The sequence below is a fragment of the Stenella coeruleoalba genome, assembly GCF_951394435.1.
Source record: "Stenella coeruleoalba genome assembly, chromosome: 1".
Taxonomy (NCBI): Eukaryota; Metazoa; Chordata; class Mammalia; order Artiodactyla; family Delphinidae; genus Stenella; species Stenella coeruleoalba.
In genome coordinates this window covers 93,752,479-93,776,064 of record NC_137169.1, presented here as the reverse complement: position 1 = coordinate 93,776,064, position 23,586 = coordinate 93,752,479, and the positions used below count along the sequence as shown (strand labels likewise).

The following is a 23,586-nucleotide window of genomic DNA, read 5'->3' as shown; positions in this document are numbered from 1 at the left end:
ATAGATGATTCAAACCCAGATACTACTCAAGTACTGTTTTGGTGATTGGACTATAATTATAGTTTCTGTTTGTTCAGAAGACTAAAATCTCAATATTAAATAAAAACAATCCTGACGTATCTTTCTGCGGTGGGATATAATACATATTACTTTTTATGCCACATTAATCCTGAACAGGACTCAATTTTCCTCTTCCAATTGTAGTATTGACTAGTATAATGCATTGATTAACTAAGATCAGAAAATTCTGAAGGAATTAGAATGGGATTTAAATTATCTACAAAAATGGAACTCTAAAACTCAAATCTTTCTTCTAGGACTAACTGGGAATAAACACTCAATGTGGCACTGAAGCCTTTTCTTCATGAAATCTTTTGAGGTTTAAGATTTGCTTCTCTCTCTCAGAATGGTGGACAAGAATAAAGGATTACAATTTTTTTTCTCACTGTTTTTCACTGCTCTAAATATGAACTTCTTCAATACCTCACACTGCTTTCATTAGAGGGGTATGGTCTTCCTTAAGATCCAGAGATCTGTAAAACCTTCAGTATCAGGTGTGCTGAGGCATTATTGAAGGGTGCTAGGTTTAGCATATAATTTTCTGGGCAAAGCTAAGTGTTGTGGGTCATATTTTGTTGTCAAAGAAGCTTTGGCCCACTTCTTGGCCTCCCTGCCCCAAGCCAAAAAATGTACCAGCTTACTCAATTTATCTATTACTGAAAAAGGGAAACACCAATCCCTTTCAGCCAGGGCTTTGAAATTGGTATTTCTAAAAACTCACAAGTCTTTCTGCACCAGAGACTAGACTGTATCCAACCCTAGAAATAAAAACAAGCGCATAAAGGGGAAAAGGAATAAAGCATAAAATGAAAGAGACTTCTAGAATAGAGAATTAGGAAGAGGTTTTAAGGTGCACTGAAAAAAATACATCCAGGCTGTGTATATCTCAATAAATCTTTGAAGCACTGCTGCTTGATTCTTTGACAAATATCACATAATGGCCTGGAAGTAAAGTATAATTTCAATTCCTACTACAGAGCCATGATGATGTTCTTTGGGGACCAGTTAATTTATTATGGAGCTTTCCTGTACCAATCTCACACCAATCTGGAAACAGAAAAGTCCTCTGTTCAGAATGAGGTGATTTCTCTAAAAAGGCAGCAATTCTCAAGAGCCAAGTTCACAGCACACAGATTGCAGAAGGATACTACCAAATTCTCTACCGTAGAGTTTGCCTAGGAAAATTATTTTCACATGCTATAAACATCCAACCAAGTACCCATCCTTTTTAAAATACTAGGTTTTTGTATTTTTCAAGTATAAATTAGTGAATTTACATTTATGAGAGTTCCTAGTGCGAGGACATGGGACAAGCAGTTTACAATTTAAGACAAACCCTTAATCAATTTGATTCCACAAAAATTCCATTTCCTTTCAAGAAACTTCTAAAAGCATAGCCAATATTGTACATTCCAAGAACGCCTTAACCAAAGAGTGTTCACTTTTCTTTCCTAGTGACAGCATAGATAAGACGATTTTAAGTCTTGGATTCTGGAGTTCTGATTTCATACATTATGGCACACAGGTTAAATACGAGGAATCTAAAACCAGACTGCCAAGATTTTTGCTAGTTGTGTGACTTTGGGTAATTATATAACTTTTCTGTGCCCCACCTTCCTCATTTGAAAAATGGGGCAATAACAGTACCTAATTATTAGAGCTGTTGTGAGTTAACAGATTTAAAAGTTCTTACAACAGTGCCTGACACACAGTAGGTGCTCAATAGAAGATAGTTGTTAATACATTATCATAGGGTCTCCAAAATTTCCCTTGGCAGAGTACAGGTTTTGGAATTAGGGATGGATCCCACCTCAGTCCTTCATTAGCTTTGTCATGATAGGCAAAGTTATTTGACATCACTGAGTCTCAGTGCGCTCAAGTGTAAAACAAGGACAGTAATACCTACCTCATACAGTTGTTTGAGGATTAAACAAGCAAGGAGCAAGATGCTTGTCTTATAGTCAGAGTTATCTGAATAGCACACAGCAACTAAAGCAAATAAATAATGCTGTGTGTTTTCAGAGGATAGATGGGCAGTTATGTTTATGAGGCATGGGGAAATGGAATTTAGAACGGTAAATGCAGCAGGTGTTTAGTGACTAATGCTAGGATAACAGCAGTCACAGAGCCCCATGGGGGCTTGGCACAAGACAGCCAGGAAGCCTGTGAGCCAATGCTGGGACACACAGAGGCAGACCAGTGCAAGCTACTGAGACCAAAAAGAGCCCAGTGTCTTTGAGGCAGCCAGACACCTGGAGGGAGGAAAAATCTTAATCTCAAGTCTTCAATCTCCTTTCAGTGCCTTCTGCCAATGGCTTTGAGAAGAGGGTAAAATGCCAAGGAGAGGAGAAAAGCTGTTTGCTGGAAGATGGAAGTAATATAAGTACAAAACTCAGAACTGGTACAGAATGGATAGAGAAAATTAGGAAGTCTTATAGCTAAACATATACACAATTAAAAAAAGAAAAAAAAACTTTAAAATTTTACTGAGCATTTTTAAACATCAATAACTCAGCCATTAATACTTTTCAATATTAAAGAGAGCACAGAGGGTGCTATTGATTTGAAATACAGAAAATGTCATGCTGAAAAAGGTATCTGGTTTGGAACTGAGAAAATAAGACCAGTCAATCTCATTTTACCACAAACTAAGGGCTAGATTTCAACACTATTAAATTTTGTCTTATTAAATTATGGGCTGGGACACTAAATGTTTGTATGGTGCTACAAGTAATAATGGCTCCATTATTAATATCCTATTCTTACTGAAGAGTTCCAAGAAGAGAAAAGAGAATTGTGAGCCTAAATATACCCTCTAATGTGAAAAATCATTACCTAAATTTGATTTGGGGGTCAGCAATGGTAACTTGATCAATTATAATGTGTTTTCTAAACCTGACCTATAATAGCTGCTTTTAAAATAAAACACAAATGATACCAAATGATATATCCAGTTAATTCATTTCCAACTTGTTTTGATGATCAGCATCAATAATTATGTTTAGTTTTGTATCTGGTTATTAACCTGAATGATACTATACCTGCCATTTAAATAATTGCTTTTTTACCAGTATCAGCAGTAACAATAATTTTTGCTTATAATTAGTTGATTTGTCATTCATTATGACTGCTAATTATAATTACTCTATTAAATCATCATCCACAAGATGATCATAAAGATAAACAAATATTGCCTGGGTACCGAAATTTGTCACACATTAGAATTTTGAAGCATGACATAGACATGGCCCAAGAAAAAAATAATTTTTTTTAATATTTTTATTGGAGTATAATTGCTCTACAATGGTGTGTTAGTTTCTGCTTTATAACAAAGTAAATCAGCCATACATATACATATATCCCCATATCTCCTCCCTCTTGCATCTCCCCCGCCACCCCATCCCACCCCTCTAGGTGGTCACAAAGCACGGAGCTGATCTCCCTGTGCTATGTGGCTGCTTCCCACTAGCTATCTATTTTACGTTTGGTAGTGTATATATGTCCATACCACTCTCTTACTTTGGCCCAGCTTACCCTTCCCCCTCCCCGTGTCCTCAAGTCTATTCTCTACGTCTGCATCTTTATTCCTCTCTTGCCCCTAGGTTCTTCAGAACCTTTTTCTTTTTTCCTTAGATTCCATATATATGTGTTAGCATATGGTATTTGTTTTTCTCTTTCTGACTTACTTCACTCTGTATGACAGACTCTAGGTCCATCCACCTCACTACAAATAACTCAATTTCATTTCTTTTTATGGCTGAGTAATAGTCCATTGTATATATGTGCCACATCTTCTTTACCCATTTATCTGTCGATGGACACTTAGGTTGCTTCCATGTCCTGGATATTGTAAATAGAGCTGCAATGAACATTGTGGTACATGACTCTTTTTGAATTATGGTTAAGAAATAATTTATTTATCTTCCTTAGGTTCTAATATCCTTTCAATTTCACTTCCATTAGGTCTTAAAGTATATATTTATGTAAGAAACCTAAATAGTTAAGTACTCTGAAAATGTTTTTTTTAGTATTTCTAAAGAGTCAATGTGATGATGTGTCAACCCATTAGGCAATGGCCACCAACTATTCAAACTCTAATCTAGGAGTTGTTGTGAAGGTATTTTATAGATGTAATTAAAGTCCATAATGAGTTGACTTTAAGTAAGAGAGATTATCCTAGATAATCTGGATGGGGCAGATTCCATCAGTTGAAAGGCCTTAAGAGCAAAGCCAAGGTTTCCCTGAAGAAGAAATTCTGTCGCTGGACAGCAGCTTCAGAACACGCCTGAGAGTTCTTGCACGCCCTTCCTGACAGACTGCCTTATGATTTTGAACTTGCCTAGGCCAATAATTGCATAAGCCAATTCCTTGCTGCAATGCATTTCTTAATACGTATCTCCTACAAGTTCTGCTTCTCTGGTTGAACTCTGATACAGCATGCTGGTGCAAGGTGTCCTGGCTGTTGTATTAGAGAGAAGAAAAAGCAGAAGGTACTCCTTGCCCTAAAATACATACCTCACCATTTCAAACTGCATTATTAGATAGCCATTCACTTCTTTGTGAGATCCTATTAATAATACAGACATTTCTAGAAGGAGTAACAGCATAAATTATTCCTATTAAGGCCTTTGCCATTAGAGGTCCCCTACTCCCTCCTGATGCACCGAGAGAATGCTACCCATAAGGAGAGGTATAAGGACAAGGCAAAGAGTTGGCGGTAAATGGAATGTTGCTAACTCGGAGCTTGGCCAACGGCTAGTCCTATCAGAACTAGTAAGTCTCCATCTAAATTTCCTTGAATCCTGCTCAAGTACAAGCTTGCTTCTCCCAGGTGGCCAATATCTTATAGAAATGCACACCTCATAGACTTTCATTATCAAAAGGACAGTGCGCACTGTGTATCACAAAGGTCCAAGATACTCTCACCACTCTTTATAAAATCTATATACTCAAGAGACCAGTTTGATACACAGACTATAGACTCAAATAATACATGTGTAGATTAAACTGTTTGAAATGGATAGTTTTATTTTCACTATATGTACCCAAATCTGTGGGTACAGGTTTGGTTGGAAAAGAAGGCTAGCCTGCATAAGGAGGACTTTGTGATGGCTTTGGGAAATTTCAGTCTGTCAAGAACATGGTGCACATATGAAAACAGTGACCAATTTGATCAATTATTTAGAATGTCATGAGATCACACACACACACACACACACACACACACACAAAATAGCCCGTGATTTCAAGGTATTTCTGGAGATTTTGTTGCTAGGTGGTTTCTATGAGTTGCCCCTCCATGGTCAAGAGACTGACAGACCTGTCCCAACTTTGGAGGATTGAGCCAAATAGGAGAGAGATCAAAGAAACTGCTACAGATATGAAAAAAAGTACACAATGTGCTTGTTCTTATGTTCCACCAGGATGCAATTCAAAAGAGGATTATTTTAAAACAGATTTACTACTGGGCTTATTTTGTTGACCTTGGTAAACATTACCTCAAAGTCGTTCCACTTGTATTTTCCTTAAGGGAGCAGAGATGCTCATGAACAGGTATAGACAGAACCACGTGTCAAGTTAAAGATATTGCAACTTTCTACAGAGAGAAAGATTTTAAACTGCCCAAATAATAAAAAACAACAACAACAGGATTATATTACAATACAATCTAGTGCTAAGGTCCTTTTGTCCTTGACATTACTCTAAAATGGAAATGAGAACCTATGATTTTCTATGATGATTGTGGATTTCCATTAAAGAAAATAAAGAAAGAAGAAGCCTCATAAACATGTGATAATCCAACATCTACCACTTATTATTGTGACTGAGAGCAAGTCATTTAACCTTTTTAAAATCTCAGCTTCCCCATTTGTAAAATGGGGTTCTTCACCTATACATTATTACTAACGTGACTCAAGATGTATGAAACCATTTTTAAGTTATTTTTATACAAATATGAATTATTAGTATAATAAAGCTGGGATTTGAACTTTAGACCCCTTAGGAATTTTAACATTGATCATAATTAATTATATATAATGTATACTATACATCCTACCTATTTAATAAAGTGGGAAAATGCAATATTGATGTTCTGCCATTTATGGATAGACTCTTTAGAATAAAGTTCTTGGTGATCATGCATAAATTCATGCCACTCTAAGGATGGCAGTAGGCAGGCTCATGGAGTTATGAAGATCTGTTCTGGAACACTGCAGAGCAAATAAAATAAAAGGGCATTCAAGCAGTTTTATAAATGTTTTTTAATGGAAATCAGTGGTAAAACCAATAATCCAGTGTGCCAGTGAAAATGTCATATAGTCTCAAATCAGTATTTTGGGAGAAGGAAACTGAGGTTTGGGCTAGGATTATGGAAGACACTCTGAATATCTGAGCTATGGACATAGGCCAGGTTAAGTTGCTTGTATTTGAATTCTATGTTCATTGTGAACTTTCTGTTCAAAATTACTTGGTTAGGCTTCAATAAATATGTATTGAATTGAATCCCTATGTGCTCTGTTAAGTACCTAAGATTTGTGACCACTGAGCTTGCAAATAAATATGTAATAAGAACTATAGCACTTTCCCCTATTTTATACTTTGTCTTTTATAAAGTACCTTTACCTACATGATTGTGTTTAATGATTGATAGATTAGAGAGTAGGAGATTATGCCAAGTATAAAAAACATTACAGTATCATGTATTGGGAAACATAAGGACAGCTGAACAGATTTATTCATGGATGGCACAATCATAACATTTATTACTGTTGAGATAGAGCCACAAAAGGAAATTAGTTTAAAAGGAAAGCTAAAGACAAGGCTTTGCTTGTTTCCTTAAGCTGGAATGTCCTTCTCTTTCTTCTTCCATATCAGACCAGTTTCCTCTTCCCTCAAAGCTCAGCTCAAAGACCGTCTCCTTTATGAAGCTACCCCTCTGTGTTCCCATAGCTCTTTATATACAGCTCTAGCATAGCATTTATTTTCTTCTTCTTTGTAAATAGCTGTTTACTTTGTAAGGCTGCTTGAAGGCAAAAGCTAGCCTATCATTGTTATCTCCCATTATGCCCCACACAGGGCACTGCAGAGCAAGGAATTCCATTAACACTCAGAGTATTGAACTAACTAACTGGAGAGAACACCACTATGTTAAAGAACTAAATACTCCCACAAGATATCCCCAGGGTCACCTTCTGCCAGATTATGCACGAGGTTACTTAGATATCATAATGGCAAAGACAGTGGAAACAAGAATTGAAGTGGCAGAAAAGATTACTGAGGGACAGTAACAAAAAAGTAAAAGTGGAGAGAGCAGAGACGTAGGAAAGCAGACTGCTAGAAGAACTCTTCGTTCCACCGCTATATATTAAGGGCCCACTGTGTATCAGGCATTAAACTAATTGCTGGGGATATAAGGGAGAACAAGGTTCCTTCCCTCCCTGTCTTCAAGGAGCTTCCAATCCAGTGTGGAGGGAGACAAGTAACCAATAATTACAAAATGAAGTGTTAAATGTATTGGTAAGGACAACTACCTACTATAACTGGGCAGTTGCATGTCTAAGAAATCTTGCTGTCGAATTCCCTTTAAAAATAGTTTCAATGAGGAAAAGGGGTTAGGGGTTAGGTTTCTAGTCCTGTGATAACAAAGACAGATTCCATCTTGGCTACTATAAATAATGCTGCAATGAACAATGTTTTGTCTTGTTGATCAGGACTGTGATGGAGATACACTGGATGCTTGTTTTGAGGAAGGGGATAACATGGATGATACAGCAGTCAGAAAAGTTGATTTAGGACCTGGCATTTCCATTTCCCATACTAAAATTTCTCTCTTTCACTTCTAGGCCTCCATGACAGCCAACACATTGAGCCCATTCCAATATTTTATTAATAAAATAAGTTTTATTTATCTTCTCACAGTTATTTATTTTAACTTTTTTTTAAATTAATTTATTTATTCATTTATTTTTGGCTGCTTTGGGTCTTCATTGCTGCGCGCTGGCTTTCTATAGTTGCAGCGAGCCGGGGGCTACTCGTTGCTCTGCAGCATGTGGGATCTTCCCACACCAGGGCTCGAACCCGTGTCCCCTGCATTGGCAGGCAGACTCTCAACCACCGCGCCACCAGGGAAGCCCCCCATTTTTTTTGTTTTTATAAGGAGTTACTAAGCTGCTGCTAGGCATGTCTAGTGCAGTTGTTAAAACATCGATCCATTATAATCTCAGTGTAAATGCCATTGCATCCATGAATAATTATTTTAATACTGTGTTATTTAGAATACATTTCATTTACTTCAAAACTACAGTTGTGAAATTATTTTGACTTTAAATACCTGGCTTGGAGCCAGAACCTCACAGTTAGTTATCAGATGCCATTAGTAACGTTAGGAAAAGCCAGGCAATTCACAAAAAGGGAAACTAAAGGGAAAATATTCAGAAGATCCCCTCAAAGCAGGAAATGAGAATCAGAATGACTTCAACTTTTTACGAACGGAAATGATAATCACAATGATAAAGATGATTAACATTTATTGAGCACTTCCTACGTGCCAGGCACTGTGTTGAGTATATCTTTATCCTACTGTTGCTCAGAACAAAGAAGTGAAATAACTTAAGTTGGAACTTGAACCTTGAGAACTGTTTGACTCCAAATAAAATATCTCTAACGGCATGCACTTTCCGAAGTTACAGAACTCCACTTCGGAGTACCTGGTTCTAAATGTCCAAGACCCCTACACCTGAAACTAACATAATATTGTACATCAACTACACTTCCACAAAAATTATAATTAAAAAATTCCCAAGACCCAATGATCCTGGAAACCTCCTATCTAGAAAGGGCAACTGGCCTTTTCTTAGTAGTATGAAGCTACTCCTTTACTGTTGTTACTCCTAAAACAATCCCAATTCTCAACAAACAAACAAGCAAATGAACAAAATGTGTACCGACCTACCTACACTGTCAGCCTAAATGGAAACTTCCTGGCTGTGGTTTTAATTGGAAATGGAACCCTTCCCTTGCTGTCCAAATCTATTACTGTTACACATCACCCTTAGTTTTTCATCTAGGAAACAAGCCACTCTGGTGATGGATGAGGCAATATTTATATATCATCTGCAAAGTAAGCAAGGATGTCCAGTTTAAAAGCACTATAAGGCTATTGTTACAGTCCAGTAATGAAGACAGTGATTTTGGGGAAAAAAATTACATACAGCTAAATACTAAAAATAATTTTTTAAACTGTGATTTTTGTATAAGTTGTACAGATCAGAGTATACCTTTCAATTTAGGTGGAAGATGCCACTCTTAAAATTTGTTGCCTTCTGTATAAAAATCTAGTCAAAGAAGTTAACTTATAGTTTGGCTCAATATTTATTTCTGTAAATTTTATGTTTCTTCCTATTGATCCATAATTATGAATATTTATTAGTGATGCTCATACAATATCCAAGTGATTTACCATTAAATAATTTTTTAAAAGATAAGAGATTAAGAGTCATGGTACACAGAGTTCTATTAAAAATCCTGAGTGAATTATGGTGGAGACAATAGATCATTAAATCTAACTGATGTCTAAGGAAATAAGAGAAACATGATTTCTTAAACTTTTTTTTTTTTTTGCAGTAAGCGGGCCTCTCTCACTGTTGTGGCCTCTCCCGTTGCGGAGCACAGGCTCCGGACGTGCAGGCCCAGCGGCCATGGCTCACGGGCCCAGCCGCTCTGAGGCATGTGGGATCTTCCCGGACCGGGGCACGAACCCGTGTCCCCTGCATCGGCAGGCGGACTCTCAACTACTGCGCTACCAGGGAAGCCCTTAAACTTTTTTCAATACACAATAAGAGGAAGCATATCAGTAAACAAGATAAAACAAAACTTAGAGAGGAGAATCCTTATAATCTGCTGGTAGGAATGTAAAGGGTGCAACTATATTTGATGAAAATGCCATACTTTATAAACCAACAGATTGGCTACTGGGTGTATATCTTGGGAAAAACAAAACTCTTGTTCATATGCATCAAGATGTGGGTACAAAAATTGTTTTACTGTTGAGTGGCTTGTAAAACTAAAAAAAAAAGAACTTCCTAAATTACCACTAATGAAGAATGTATTTATACAATGGAATATATATTTTTTATGTGGATGAACAAGATCATACAGATCAAATGGATAATTTACAAAAATATTGTTAAATAAAAAAGCAAGTTACAGAATAGATTTTTCAGGATGGTAATATTTAAAAAGCCCCAAATCAAAATTATATCTTGTTTATGAACATACAAGCTTGGTATAAAAAATATTAAAAGATAGACCAGAAGGAAATATAGCAAATTTATGACACTGGTTCCCTCTGGGAGAGGGAGGCAAGAAATAGGTCAGGCCATGGAGACAAAGATGATTTCAACTTGGTCAGTAATGTTTCTTTTTTTTAAAGCTTAACAAAAACAATATGCTACCACCGTTAATTTTAAGTGGTAGTTGTACATGTATTTGTTATATTGTTTATGTACTTTAAATATTTTTTAAGAAACTGAAAAAATTTTTTGTGATACCTTCAAGATCAAGGACCTCCAAAGCAGCCTATATATCCCAAAGACCATGTATGTATTACAGCAATAATCTTTGATATGAATATCATGATCAAATTGACATATCTGATTTTAGTACTTCATTTATTCATTCAACAAATATTTATTGACCCCTACTATAGGCAGGTACAAGACAACGTTCCTGCTCCTTGGTGCTTGTATTGGGGAGGAGAAAAGAGATATAAATAAAGGAGTAGTATATAACATAATAAATATCAGGCAGTTATAACTGATATTCAGTCAGAAGGTACCCAGTAAAGTGTAACCATTGACATCTCTTCTGATTGGTCAGTGTTGGTGCTGCCCCAGCTGTTAATTAGTTTGAACATCAACCCCGTAATAAATTCAGTGAAGAAAAACTAAGCAGGCTCAGGATAAATGGATAAAGGGTGTGGAGGAGATGTGATTTTAGATAAGGTGGTCATATGAGAAAGGTTTTTAATCAGAGACCTAAAAAAAGGCAGTAATGAGCTCTGGGAAGATATTGAGAACATGGGTCCAAACAAGGCAAGAATAAACTATGTTTAATGAGGAACATCAAGAAGGCAGGTAGAGAGGACTGAGCAAGGTAGGAGTGATCAGAGCAGAGATCAGAGAGGTATTCAGGGACCAGATTACACAGGAGCTTTCAGGCAGTGGTAATGGTTTAGATTTAATTCTCAGTGGGACACAAAAAATATGAGAGGAAATTAAGCAAGGAAAAGATCTGACAGATTCTTAAAATTTTATGTATGTATATTTACACAATATAATTACACTGTCTATATATAGATATATATTTACATTATAATATTCACACATTATAAAGTTTTATATTATAATATTATAAAACATATGTGAATTTGATAATAGGGCAAACGTGGGAAGCAAGGAGACCAGTTAGGAGATACTGCAGGCGTGCAACCTAGAGATATAGCTGGTAGTTAGCAGGGGAGATGATGAAAAGTGGTCTGATTTGGGATATATTTTGAAGGTTTAGCTAACAGAATTGGTTGATATGTGTGGTGAGAGACAAAAAGGAGTTAAGGAGGATTCCTAGATTTTTCGTCTTGAGCAACTAGATAAATATAAGCTGCCATTTATAGATATGGGAAAGACCAGAGTCAGAATAGATTTGGGAAGAAGAAATCAAGAGTTCTATAATAAACATGTGAAGTTTAAAATGCCTACTAGACATCCAAGTAGAGACAGCATGGAGGCAGTTGGCTATATGATAACAGTTGTTATTGATAGTGTAAAAAAAAAAATCAAAAGTATCACGCTAACTACTTTTCTCAACACTTCACCCACAAGAATATGATTTTGTTAACTAGCCAACAGTTGCTGACTTATTATTCTGGTTTTAGATGGTGAATACTCTGTTGGTGAATATGTACTCCACTCTCTTATGATTTTTAACAGCTTACTTCCATTTATATGAACACGTTAATGGAAATGAAAGCAGAAATGGAAACAAACACAGTTGATTGGTTCTCTTATCCCTAAATGAAGACACTCATCACATAACGTGCATTTCCAACATTCCATACACTCTGTTTACAGAATCCAATTTTCTGAGCTTATCTTAGATAAAAGCTTTTTAGACAACAAAATCATAGTATTGTAGCTCATAATCCAAATAATAAATGTGATTTTAAAAAGGTTTTTGTGATGGTTTTATTCCACAGACTACAAACAAAATTAGAGAGTAACTTATAGTATAGTTTAAAAGGAGGACATGCATGTCAGATTGCCTGGATTTATCCGATTCCCACTACTTAGTTGGAAAAGTTACTTAACCTCCTGCCTTAATTACTTCACCCATTAAATAAGGATAATGATAAGACTGAGGATTACATGAACTAACAAAGGCCAAGTGTTTAGTACAGTGCATGACACCAAGTTCTCAATAAATAACATTATTTGTAAAAATATTCCACAAGTTCAATTCAACAAGTGTGCATTAAGTAATACTATGTGCTTTACACTGTGCTAGGCACTGTTAAAGTGACCCCGGTGATGTCTAAATACAACATTATCCTGAGCCACACAGTAGGCACATTAGTGACAATGCTTCCTAACACCACATGTAAGATTAGTTTTTCTAAATTTTGAAATCAAAATCCATGTGGCATGGTCCAGGCATCACAACCAACCTCAGAGTGGCCACCAGCTCATTTTCTCTGTCATGCACACATCCTCTTCTGCAATTTGTACTGACCACATATATTGGATTCTCCTCTCCCTTGAGAGAGGGTTGCTTGGAAGTATATTTGATATCTTCATTTTATCATTTCCAAGAAGGAAAGAGAGCAACAGAAAACAAACAGAAAGTTATATGTAATGGTGAAAAAGCATTGCTCAGACATGACGATGATAATGTCAGCTGCCAGACCTCTCAAAGGACATCAACCCTCTGGAACAAAAGGGCTATTTCTTTGTGCTGAAACAGCATCCAGCTCAATTCTTCATTTAATATTTTAGAAGTCAGCTCCAAAGTAGGTCAAAAATTGAAAACCAATTTTGGTTTCTTCCTCAGGTCATGTCTCTAATTTTTATGGAACTGATACTATGAGAATATATCTATTCCCAGAAAGATGAGAAGAAACTTACAACATGCCAATCTCAGTAAGTTCTTTTCCAGTATGATGCTGTGTGAAACAACTTTCATTCTTTCCCCCTTTTGTAAGGAAGAAAATTCTGAAATCTAAAAAAGCACATGAAAAGCTAGTCTGCCCATCGGTCTGGTGAATTAAAACCAAAGCAGATTTCACACCAGCCACTTTATACAAGGAATATGTTTCAGTATGCAACTGTCTCCAAAAAGACGGATTCTAAGGGAAAAGGAATGCTTTACTGAGGGTAAATGACAACTTCTCAAAGTTTTTATATTAGAAACAAAAGACTTGAGGGGGCACTCAGATGAATATTTCCTAGCCCTGAGATGATGGCCCCCATGCCACCAAAACCCAGGGCAAGATTACGTAAAATTTCCACAAAATGAAGGGTGTGGAAAAGTCTCTGAAACAAGTCCTATTCTTCTGGAAGAAAGGATACTCATTTTTGAACTTGATCAACTGACAAACAATAATGTCTGTTTAAAAGGCCCAAATATCTATCTCTTAACTTAACTGTTGGCTTCCATAGAAAAGTTTAAAAAGGGGCAAAAAGTACAAAGGAGTAAAACTACTACAATTAGGAATAAGAAAGTGTAAATGGCCAAGAAACATATTTAAAAACTCAATCTTTTCAATAAGTAAATAAATACATCTTTAAAAATGAAATGTCATTTTCCCCTTCCAATATGTTTGTATATCAATGCCAAATTTTAAAAATTATTATCTTAGCGGAAAAGGTGTGGGAATAAGGATAATTTCATCAATATCGTTTTTGGTAAACTATATAATTTATCTGCTAGGGCCCTATATCAGAAGAAAATTTAAGAATATAATGTCCAGGGGCTTCCCTGGTGGCGCAGAGGTTACGAATCTGCCTGCCAATGCAGGGGACAAGGTTTCGAGCCCTGGTTTGGGAAGATCCCACGTGCTGTGGCCTGTGTGCCACAACTACTGAGCCTGCGTTCTAGAGCCCGTGAGCCACAACAAGAGAAGCCACTGCAATGAGAAGCCCGTGAACCGCAACAAAGAGTAGCCCTGGCTCACCGCAACTAGAGAAAGCCCGCGTGCAGCAACGAGGACCCAATGTGGCAATCAATCAATCAATCAATTTTTTAAAAAAGAATATAATGCCCAGTATTGATGAGGATCTAGCTACTAGGGCATTTCATAAAATACTGAGGAAGTATAGATAAACTATCTTTCTGATGGACAGTTTGACACCAGTTAAGAGCCTTAAAGTATAAGAAACAAACAACCTAAATGTCTCTAAATAGAAGATTGATTAAAGAAATATCCATAGGGTAGAATACTACAAAGCAGTATATCTCAAAAATATAATGTTAAATTTAAAAGAAAGAAGCTATATAATAATGTGTACACTATTTTTCCATTTATGCAAGGTTCAAAAACACTGCTACTTATAATTTGTACACAACCATCAATATGTAATTTTCAATTATTTGTTAAAGAAGAAAAAGGAATATAAAGAAAAAAAATATCAGAAGGCATAGCACATATAAAAGGGTAAGGACTGTTCTTCAAAGCTTTTGTTTTGGTTGTGTGTGTGTGGATAAGTGTGTGTTTACTGTGTTCCAATATAAAATGTATTTCTCACTGTGGATCAACTTAAAGCAAGTTTTAAAGCCACAGGTATAGTCTACAAGGTGTAATTTGCTCATCTTCAGCTTGTTGCTCCCAAAGAGGTCTCCTGACTTTGCTCTCTACCGTGTGGCAGAAGCTGTCTTCCTTCTACCTCCAGAAGCTCTCTCAAGTCCAGACAAAAGAGAACAAGGCCCACTGAGAGGGGGTCTGCCTAAGTCCTACATCTTGTTTTAAGTCCAACACCTCTTTCCCCAAGATTCACACAGAGAATGCCCCTTCCATTCAGTAGGATTCTACCTTGAGAGCAAAAGAATACAGCCTAACTCTTTAGCCTCAACTAAAGTCAATATGATGAGCTCACCATCCTAAAAACATATGCATTTAATATGGGAGGTTTGGAATATGGGAGAAGAAGGGTAGGTTTAATAAAGAAAACTATACTGATACATGTTCATCAAAGCATTGTAACCAATAGAAAAAAAATGAAATGAAAATAACATCAAGTCATCAAGGTAGGAGCATAATTAAATAAAATATTATATATCCATATAATAGGATATTTATAGCTATCAAATCATACTCTCTAAGCACATATAAATGATCTAACTAAATGATAAAGCTATAGTAGTAAATGAAAAAAGATGAAAAATTATATCTGATGATCCTATGATTCCAATTTTGTAAAACAAAATGTATATTATATTGGGTTGGCCAAGAAGAACAAACTTTTTGGCCAGCCCAATATTTAGGGAGAGAGACTTTTAAGAAATATGGCAAAATGATTTCAATGTTGAGTGTTAGGTTTTTCATCTTTTCCAAATTTTTTACTTGGAAAACTATTTTTTAAAAGATTCAATTAGAAATGGAAAAAAGAATCCTTCATACATACTGTCAGTGTTGAAACTCAGAGTAGATTTTTCTCTCCCACCTCTCCTTTGAGAACATCATTATAAGCTGCCTAAATGGATTAGCTAAATTTTTCTAGTTGTCTCTTAATTTACAGAGGGAAAAACCAGATATATGATAAAAGTCCTCGAGAAATAGAAAACATTCCAGAAAATCAAATACTATATTCAATCAACTGATGAATTAATCAGTTAAAAACATGTTATTATTTATTTGTTGCCTAGAAATATGACAAATGCTGTAAGGTAGAAATGCAATATAATACATAGTTTCTGTTGAGCTCCTACTCTGCATCAGAGAGTACAGGAGGCTGTCTCACATATTATCTCACTTAAAGGGCAGTGATCCAGACCAAGAGTCAGGATAAGGTAAACACATGAAACATATGTGTATGTGGGTACATAAATCAATAAGATGTAATGAAGTGCTAAATGGTACAGTATAGTAGAGTAGATAGACAGGCATATATTTTAATCACATAGTTAAAAGGTCAAGAGAATGATAAGAGCTGAAACTGGCAGGAACTATACAGAGAAACTAACTTGACACAGACCTTGAAGGATGGGTGGAATTGGGATAAGTGGAGACTATTCCAAGCAAGAGGAATGTCTTCTGCTTCTCCTGGTAGAGAAAAACATGAGATGAGGGACTTTTTGTGTGATGACACTAGTCATTAACGTCAAAGGATCAAGATGCCAGACTAAGACCCACGCACAGTTCCAGAGCTAAGCAGAACAAACCCCACCACCACCACCAAAAGTTTACAGAATATGCCTGAGAGACCCCAAAGCAATCCAGAGAGACTATGGGTTTTTTAGGACACTAGTTCTTATATTTTCAAGTGATATTCCTCTAGAGCAGACAAGGCTACCTCTTTGGGAACTGAAGGAGGTAATTCAAAGTAGTCCACTACAAGGCAGTAATTATATTGAGGTCTCATGTTTCACCTTTAAAATCTTGTATTTGTGCATTCAGTAAAATGATGCTCCTAAACTTTGTGTGAAGTTGGAGCGCCAGGTATATGAGCCATGCTTATCTCATGCAGCATACTTCAGCATCTCCTAAGTTGAGAAATACATATATATATACAGGTCTAACTCATCAGGTTCTACGAATTTTTGCTCCTCTTCCATCTTGCCAGATATAAGGTGTCAAATCTACCATTAACCAGGCCACGAGGCTATCATTTAAATGCTGTGGGTCCATCTGCTGCACCCAGCCTTTTTCTTGTCTTCTTCAAACACAGTTTAACATCAGGCACTTGGCTACCAGACAATATTTTCCAAGTGGCTCTTTAATATGCAGCAAAATAATGTTTCACGTTTAAACTATGAGTGCTGGTCTTACCTCTACGTCCTCGTCCCCATCCTCTGGCTACACAACACTTCGTATTAATTTTGCTTAGGACTCTTTTTTACTTCCTTTGGGGGCAGGGACCATATGTTATTTGACTTTGATTCTCACCACCACCACCAGGTTTTGCACGTGCTATATGTTCTGTTCACTTCATGTTGCATACAGTAGTCTATAGTAATATTTGTGCATTAGCTCAACAGAGACAAGGGTACTCGTGCACGTAGAGAACACTGTCTGGGAACAATGAATGACATGAGGTGGTTTTAAGTTTGGTTAGCCCCACCATAATATTTATCAGCTCCCTCTCAAGGCCTCCTGCATAAACCATGCACGCTATGCCAATGCAGCCTCAACCCAAATCCAGTAGTCCCCTTCCAATGAGACTGCTAGTCTTAAATCCCTTGGAAATGCCATTGGGTCCTGATGGGAAGTAATGGGAAATAAGGTTGTAAACACTCAGATTTAAAAACCAGGTAGAGTACTTTAGACTTGATGCAATAGATAATAAGGAGCTACTGTTGGCTCCTTAACAAGGGAATACTTGATATAGTGACATGTGAGAAAGACTGATCTCTGTGGAACTTAATTCACTGCAAACATAAATTAAACTTTTCTAAGAAGTAAGTCTAAATAATGAACTAAATAACAATGAAGTGTTAATAATGAAGGAACTGAAGATTTTTAAAAATTCCATTCTGGCATAATTAAGGGATAAATCAATTCAAATGAAAGATGTCACTGTTATTAAAACTTCATTCATTTATTAAATTATGTTTCACGTGAACAGAGTGCAGGATTATTTGACTATTATGTAAATCAATATCATTTCCAGTTTTTGGAAAATTGATATTAATGCCTTGTCATTGAAAACGTAACTAAATTTATCAAATTAACTTCTCAAAAGCCACCTGATAGCCACCAGATCGCAACCTGAGCCGATGCCAAATCAGAAATGTAAGTTATAGATAGCCCTGAGACTATGTGTCACCACTCATTCATCCCACTGGGTTCCTTTAAAATTATAAAACATGAAGGCTTTGTACGACTTTTGTAAATTCCATTTGAACGTAATGAAATATGCTCTATCCACAATGCTTATGGTAATTAAAAATGTTTTTCTTAATAGGAGTCTATCTGGAAATAGCACAATATGGAATGATCATTAATAGACCTGCTATGGTGCTTGAATAAATGCCTAACAAGAGCACAGGCACACATGAGTAAATTTCCTAACGAAAATCCATTTTCATTTCAAATTCTGACATTTTATTTAGAAAAATTATACCCTTTCTTTTAATTATTTCAGTAAACATAACTAGGGTATTGTTAACTACACCTCAGAGTACTTTATTTTCTCCATTTTTTAGTAATATGAACCTACACGTAATTAAAGGCGTGCTGCATTAATGATGCCAAAGGTCTCCAAGGGAAGCACTGAATGTCCACCTCAGAATATTATGTCAAAATTACATGCACAGAAGACTTTTTAATAATCTTTGTTTCCTAATTTAGATTTGATTGGCTCTGAAATCCATAGGTGCACTCCAGGGCTCACATTTCTAGCGACATCAGCACTTCTGTGCCATGAATTGTACAAACGCCCATGACTTCTTCCGTCTGTAGGCTTCTTTTGAAAGCTTCCGTTTAACGTATCCAGAAAATGAGCTGCAGGCTGGAGATAATTGCAGATAATTTTGCCATTTTTAAGCCACTGGGGTGTTGCGTGGAGATATGACAGCTAAGTTTGTCTAAACACAAAGAACAAGTCATAACTTTGTGTTGTCACTCCAGCTTTACACACAGGTTCAGATCATCCTGTGTGCTCTTTATGCAAATTGAAACAAATTGTGGTCACTAGATGATCTGTGTTTTCTGACAAAGCTGTGCTACCTGAAGCTTTTACGTGGCTGAAGGAAGGACATGATCTATACTAACATGTTATGTCAGCCTAAAAAAAAATGCTTAACCCTCTTCTACCCTTCAGATTCTTCACCCTTAACAAAAACAGAGTTCTTTTAGCCATCGACAACTTACAAGGAATATATCAGATTAAATTAAAAAGAAAATGTATGGCCTCAATATACAAAATTCATGCATATATATGTATATGTGTATATCTATATCTATTTCTATTCCCCTATTTCACTATCATAAGTAGAAATGGTAGAATCTCCCATAAAACTAATGTTTAAAATGCTGGTACTATTATTATACAAAAATTTAAAATCACTATATATTAAAGAGTTATTAAGTAGGTTATCCAGGTTAATAAACAGAGATCTACTGTTAAATGGAATCATGTGGTCCTTTTTCCCTAAAATTTCACTCTAAAGTAAATGTAGCATTCATGGATGGTCACCGGCATATAATGATGGAGGCAATGCAAAAAGCAGCAATACAAACTCTCAACGCATTGCCAATGAACTTCAACTTTATATTAGATAAATTGGCTATGGGAATTATAGGGTATTTCTCTGACCAAATGTCCCCTCGGTGCTCAGAACTGCTGTAGTCACAGCTAATAAGGGTGTCACTAGCTGAGCAGGTGATTACTGAAACCATTTTGCAGCAAACATTTACATATCAGGGCTAAGCAGTGATTGTGCTTATGTGGCAGCTGCCCTGATGTAATAGGCCGTAACGACTCTGAGGGAGCAGGTATGGATGCGTGTGTCAAGGAGGGGAGAATGTGAAAGTCATAACACAAATGACTTTATGGATTCCCATTAGACCTCGGGCTAAGGAGCACCTAAACAGGTCTGATATGACAGCATCCTGAAACAGCTTTACAGCCTGTGTCAGGAAACCTTACACTAAAGAGTTTTATGGAAAATACAAAACTGCAGAGAGGAAGTGCTGCTATATTAGGTCACTATCTTTGACTTGGTATATAATAGGCATACAAATAGTCTCAAACTATGTATTTAAAGTATAGCTTATTAAACCTGTTATGCCAATCAAATGTATATTAAGGAGTCCAAATTAAGCACTGATAGGTAACATCTCACAAACCTCACGCTCTCCCATGGAAAACAATTCTGTCCAATGACAAACTTAAACCCACCAAGACTTCTGAATATCTGTATCACAGTAAGATGTAGCCTTTTAAAACACTGTCCTGTGGAGTTTCACATAAACATGTAAAGTACACATGTTACTGCACTTGAGAAAGCTAAGGGATATCGATTTTACTTTTTTCTCTTTTGGTCTCTAACATCACTTAGCCAGTAAACTGGTAGGAATTGGCTTGTTTAAGGACCTTAGACCATGTCACTGTAAAAGTCAGGCGTGAGAAGTTCTATAATGCACCCTCTCCCACTCAAGATGGGAGAAAGAGGCATGCTAAAGACACCAAGTAAACCCTTCAACACGACCGACAGGAGCAGTGCTGAGCAAGCATTCTCTTGCCAGAGGCTGACACCAGGGAAGCTGCACATTCAAATCACATGTTGAACACATCATACAGGGCCTATGCAAGTACAAACAGCACTGTGAAAAAGGATCTTTGCTATTTTACTTAGATCTGTAAATTATAAAACAATTCCAGAAGAGGCATATTGCTACAAGTGCATGCAAACCAATATATAGAGTTAGAGTGTTCTTAATAATACGAAGATTTGGCCCAGAACTCATCCTCTGCTAAGGAGTTCTGGGCCAAACCTGTCACCTGAACAGCAATTTCACCCCAGACTTGCAATGAGATCTTAAATATGAACTTTTATGAGAGATTATTAAAAATCTTACATAAAGCCAAAAAATGTCCCTGCTCTTTTGCAGATTTATTATAGTTTTCCTAAAGTGTTTGAATAAACTCCTCTTCTGGAAGTCTCTGATTTCTAAAAGGCAACTTCTTTGCAAAGCACATACCTGCTACCCAGAGAGACGGTCCTCTCTTTGAAATATTTAGTCTTTCAGAGCACTTTAGTCATAGTGACACCTAATAGCCAAGCTCTTTTTCTCACTCTCCGCAAAATCAGGTTTAGACTATAATTCAAACCAGTCCCCAAAGGCACTTCTGAAAAATGGCAAGCCCTTAGCTTTTAGGTGAAAGCACTGTGTAGTGCTCAAAACTGTTTCCTGTTACAAAACCTTTTCTACAGTGCTAGGTCTAAGATGATCTTATGCTAATTTAACTCACTAGGGACTGTGAACAGATGCTACTTTGATTAATAGTTTTACTATCCTGAAAATGCCAGGCCAGGTTCAAGATAATAAAGTCAGGTAAGGATACTATCAAAATCTGCCATACGATTACATCTGTTACGTGGTGAAAAATGGGACCACAACAGTTCCTGTATCAAATAAAGACCGCCTATAACAAAAAAAAGCAACAACATAAACCAAATGAACACATTGTCTGAATTCTTTAGCACATTGATTTACATCATTTCAATCACCAAACTCTTTACTAATACCTTATGGGTATATTTTCAGCAACATCTCTAGTGAAAATTCAATTTGTCACTCCTATATTACCTTTTCACATCCCATTTACTTTACCACTCAGAAAAAGACTTATATATACTATGAAAACAACAAATTATCTAACTTTGCTTATCAAAAGGAGAGTATTTGAATTTGTATGCTCCATATCATTACTTTTTCAATAAACATGTTTTCCATATTCCAAACTTTTCTATGGAAAACCACAACCCTTGTAAACAAGAGGCTGCATAAGTTGACAAATAAGACTCTTCTGGAAAAGCTTCTCATGAGGTTTTAGCCCCTGTCTCGTCTTCTGCTCCCCTTCTCACTGGTCTCCTAACCATAGCAGTTTCCTGATGAGGAAAACCAGGACATCTACTCTAGCCTTGAACTATGGAACATGGGACTAGCCTTAATTTAAATATGTATGTGAAGAAACCTTTGTGTTTTTAAAGTTGGTTTACCAATGGGTTTTATCCTTATGATATCACATATAGCCTAATCATATTCCCAATCTCCAATCTGAAATTTAAACTTCAGTGGACTTTTTTTTTTATATAATTTATATTCAGTGCACTTGTCTCAGTGAAACCTTTGGTTTGCAGGAAGGTAAGTTCCAGTGCAAACTGTGCAAACTGTAATTCCAGGTGGTGCAGGCCTCCACTGAGAATGAAGCTAGCCTGTTTAGCACAAATCTGCCACTTGCAGATTCAGCTCATTACCTGAGTTGAGTCTTTACACTTAACACATTTGTATGCATATACAACATGCCCGCACTTGACATGAAATATTCTATTCAAAAAGGTTGTCTCACCATTGCACAGAATGTCTCAGGAGGGTCTCCACAGGTAATGTCCGGAGGATCCAGTTTCACTTTCAGATATTTTGTCATGTCTGTGGATTCCGGCTGACAGGCCATATAATCCCAAACTTTCCCTTCTTCTGTGTAAATCTGAGTCTTACACACATCATAATGTCCCCACACCAAAGGGTAGGGCTGCATCACTGAGGACACTGTAACCCAAAGGGCATGAATTGACAGGAATCTTGACAAATACATCTCTGAATTCTTGGCAATCTTCGTGGTAACAAAAGCCGGGTTTGATTATCTGTGGTCTCTATTTTACATATACATGTATGTCTATAGGTAGGTAGGTTTGTATATTTAACAAAAAACAAACAAAAAAAAGAGGATGAGACTTCAAAGTAGATTCCAAAACTAAAAGTGAAGGATTCGGATATTGCGCGTGTTCAGGTATATTGAGGACTTTGGTGGAAACCTAGCATACTTGTGCATTAGGCATTAGCAACAACTTGCAGCTTTTTCATTGTCTTAGAACATATCTATTAGACTTGGGTCTAGTTTGGTTTTTGTAAAAGATGTCCAGCAGCAGATAATGATCTAGCAAATTGATGGCTCTCCTATTGTACATCCAATAACCCTGGGTGATCCTAGATGCTCACGGCTCATAAGCGTTGCTCAGGCGCACTGAGGTATCAGTATCTGAAGCAAAAGGATGAGTGTCTATAGCTCGGTGTCTGCTTCCCATCAATCATTCTTTTCTTCTGGCACCAACACCCTTTTAGAAACAATAAAAATAAGAGTTATTGTCCCACAATCAATGCATTACAAAATGTATGCTATGTTGGCATTTGGGAGGTTTGATGCAATATGAAGCAAATTGGTGTAATGTGGACAACCTTTACTTTGCTAGAATGAGCAAACCACAGAAATCATTCACATTGGGGAGAATTTTGAAATGAAGGATTTAACACTTCCGTAACAAAGACAGATGTTTGTGTTCCAGGTGAGTTACAGGTTTTCGCTTCAAAAATTATATTTCCATCTTGACAAAACTGAGAGCAAGCAGCTAGATTAAAACATTTCTCAGATATTGCAGTGCTGGAAAATCTTCCAGGAGTACAATGGGGGAAATGAGCGCTTTTATAACAATGACAAAGAAGTGATAACTACTTCTACGCCTTTTGTCTCTTAGCAAAGAGACCCTAAAAATCTACAAATTCCTTGTACATTTCTTAGCTTTTGTTAACTG

General features: G+C 36.6%; 1 protein-coding gene across 2 annotated transcripts in view; it reads right to left on the bottom strand.

Moving 5' to 3' along the window:
- The window catches only part of NTNG1 (netrin G1), a gene marked incomplete at its 3' end in the record, with an annotated part of 324,453 nt that extends 301,288 nt beyond the window's left edge, over positions 1-23,165 (bottom strand). For both annotated transcript variants that reach the window (XM_079902407.1, XM_079902408.1), the window contains exon 1: positions 22,347-23,165. In XM_079902407.1, the coding sequence (XP_079758533.1) occupies positions 22,347-22,592 (246 nt within the window). In that variant the 5' untranslated portion in view covers positions 22,593-23,165. The remainder of the gene's footprint in view (positions 1-22,346) is intronic.
- Positions 23,166-23,586: the final 421 nt, after the last annotated feature.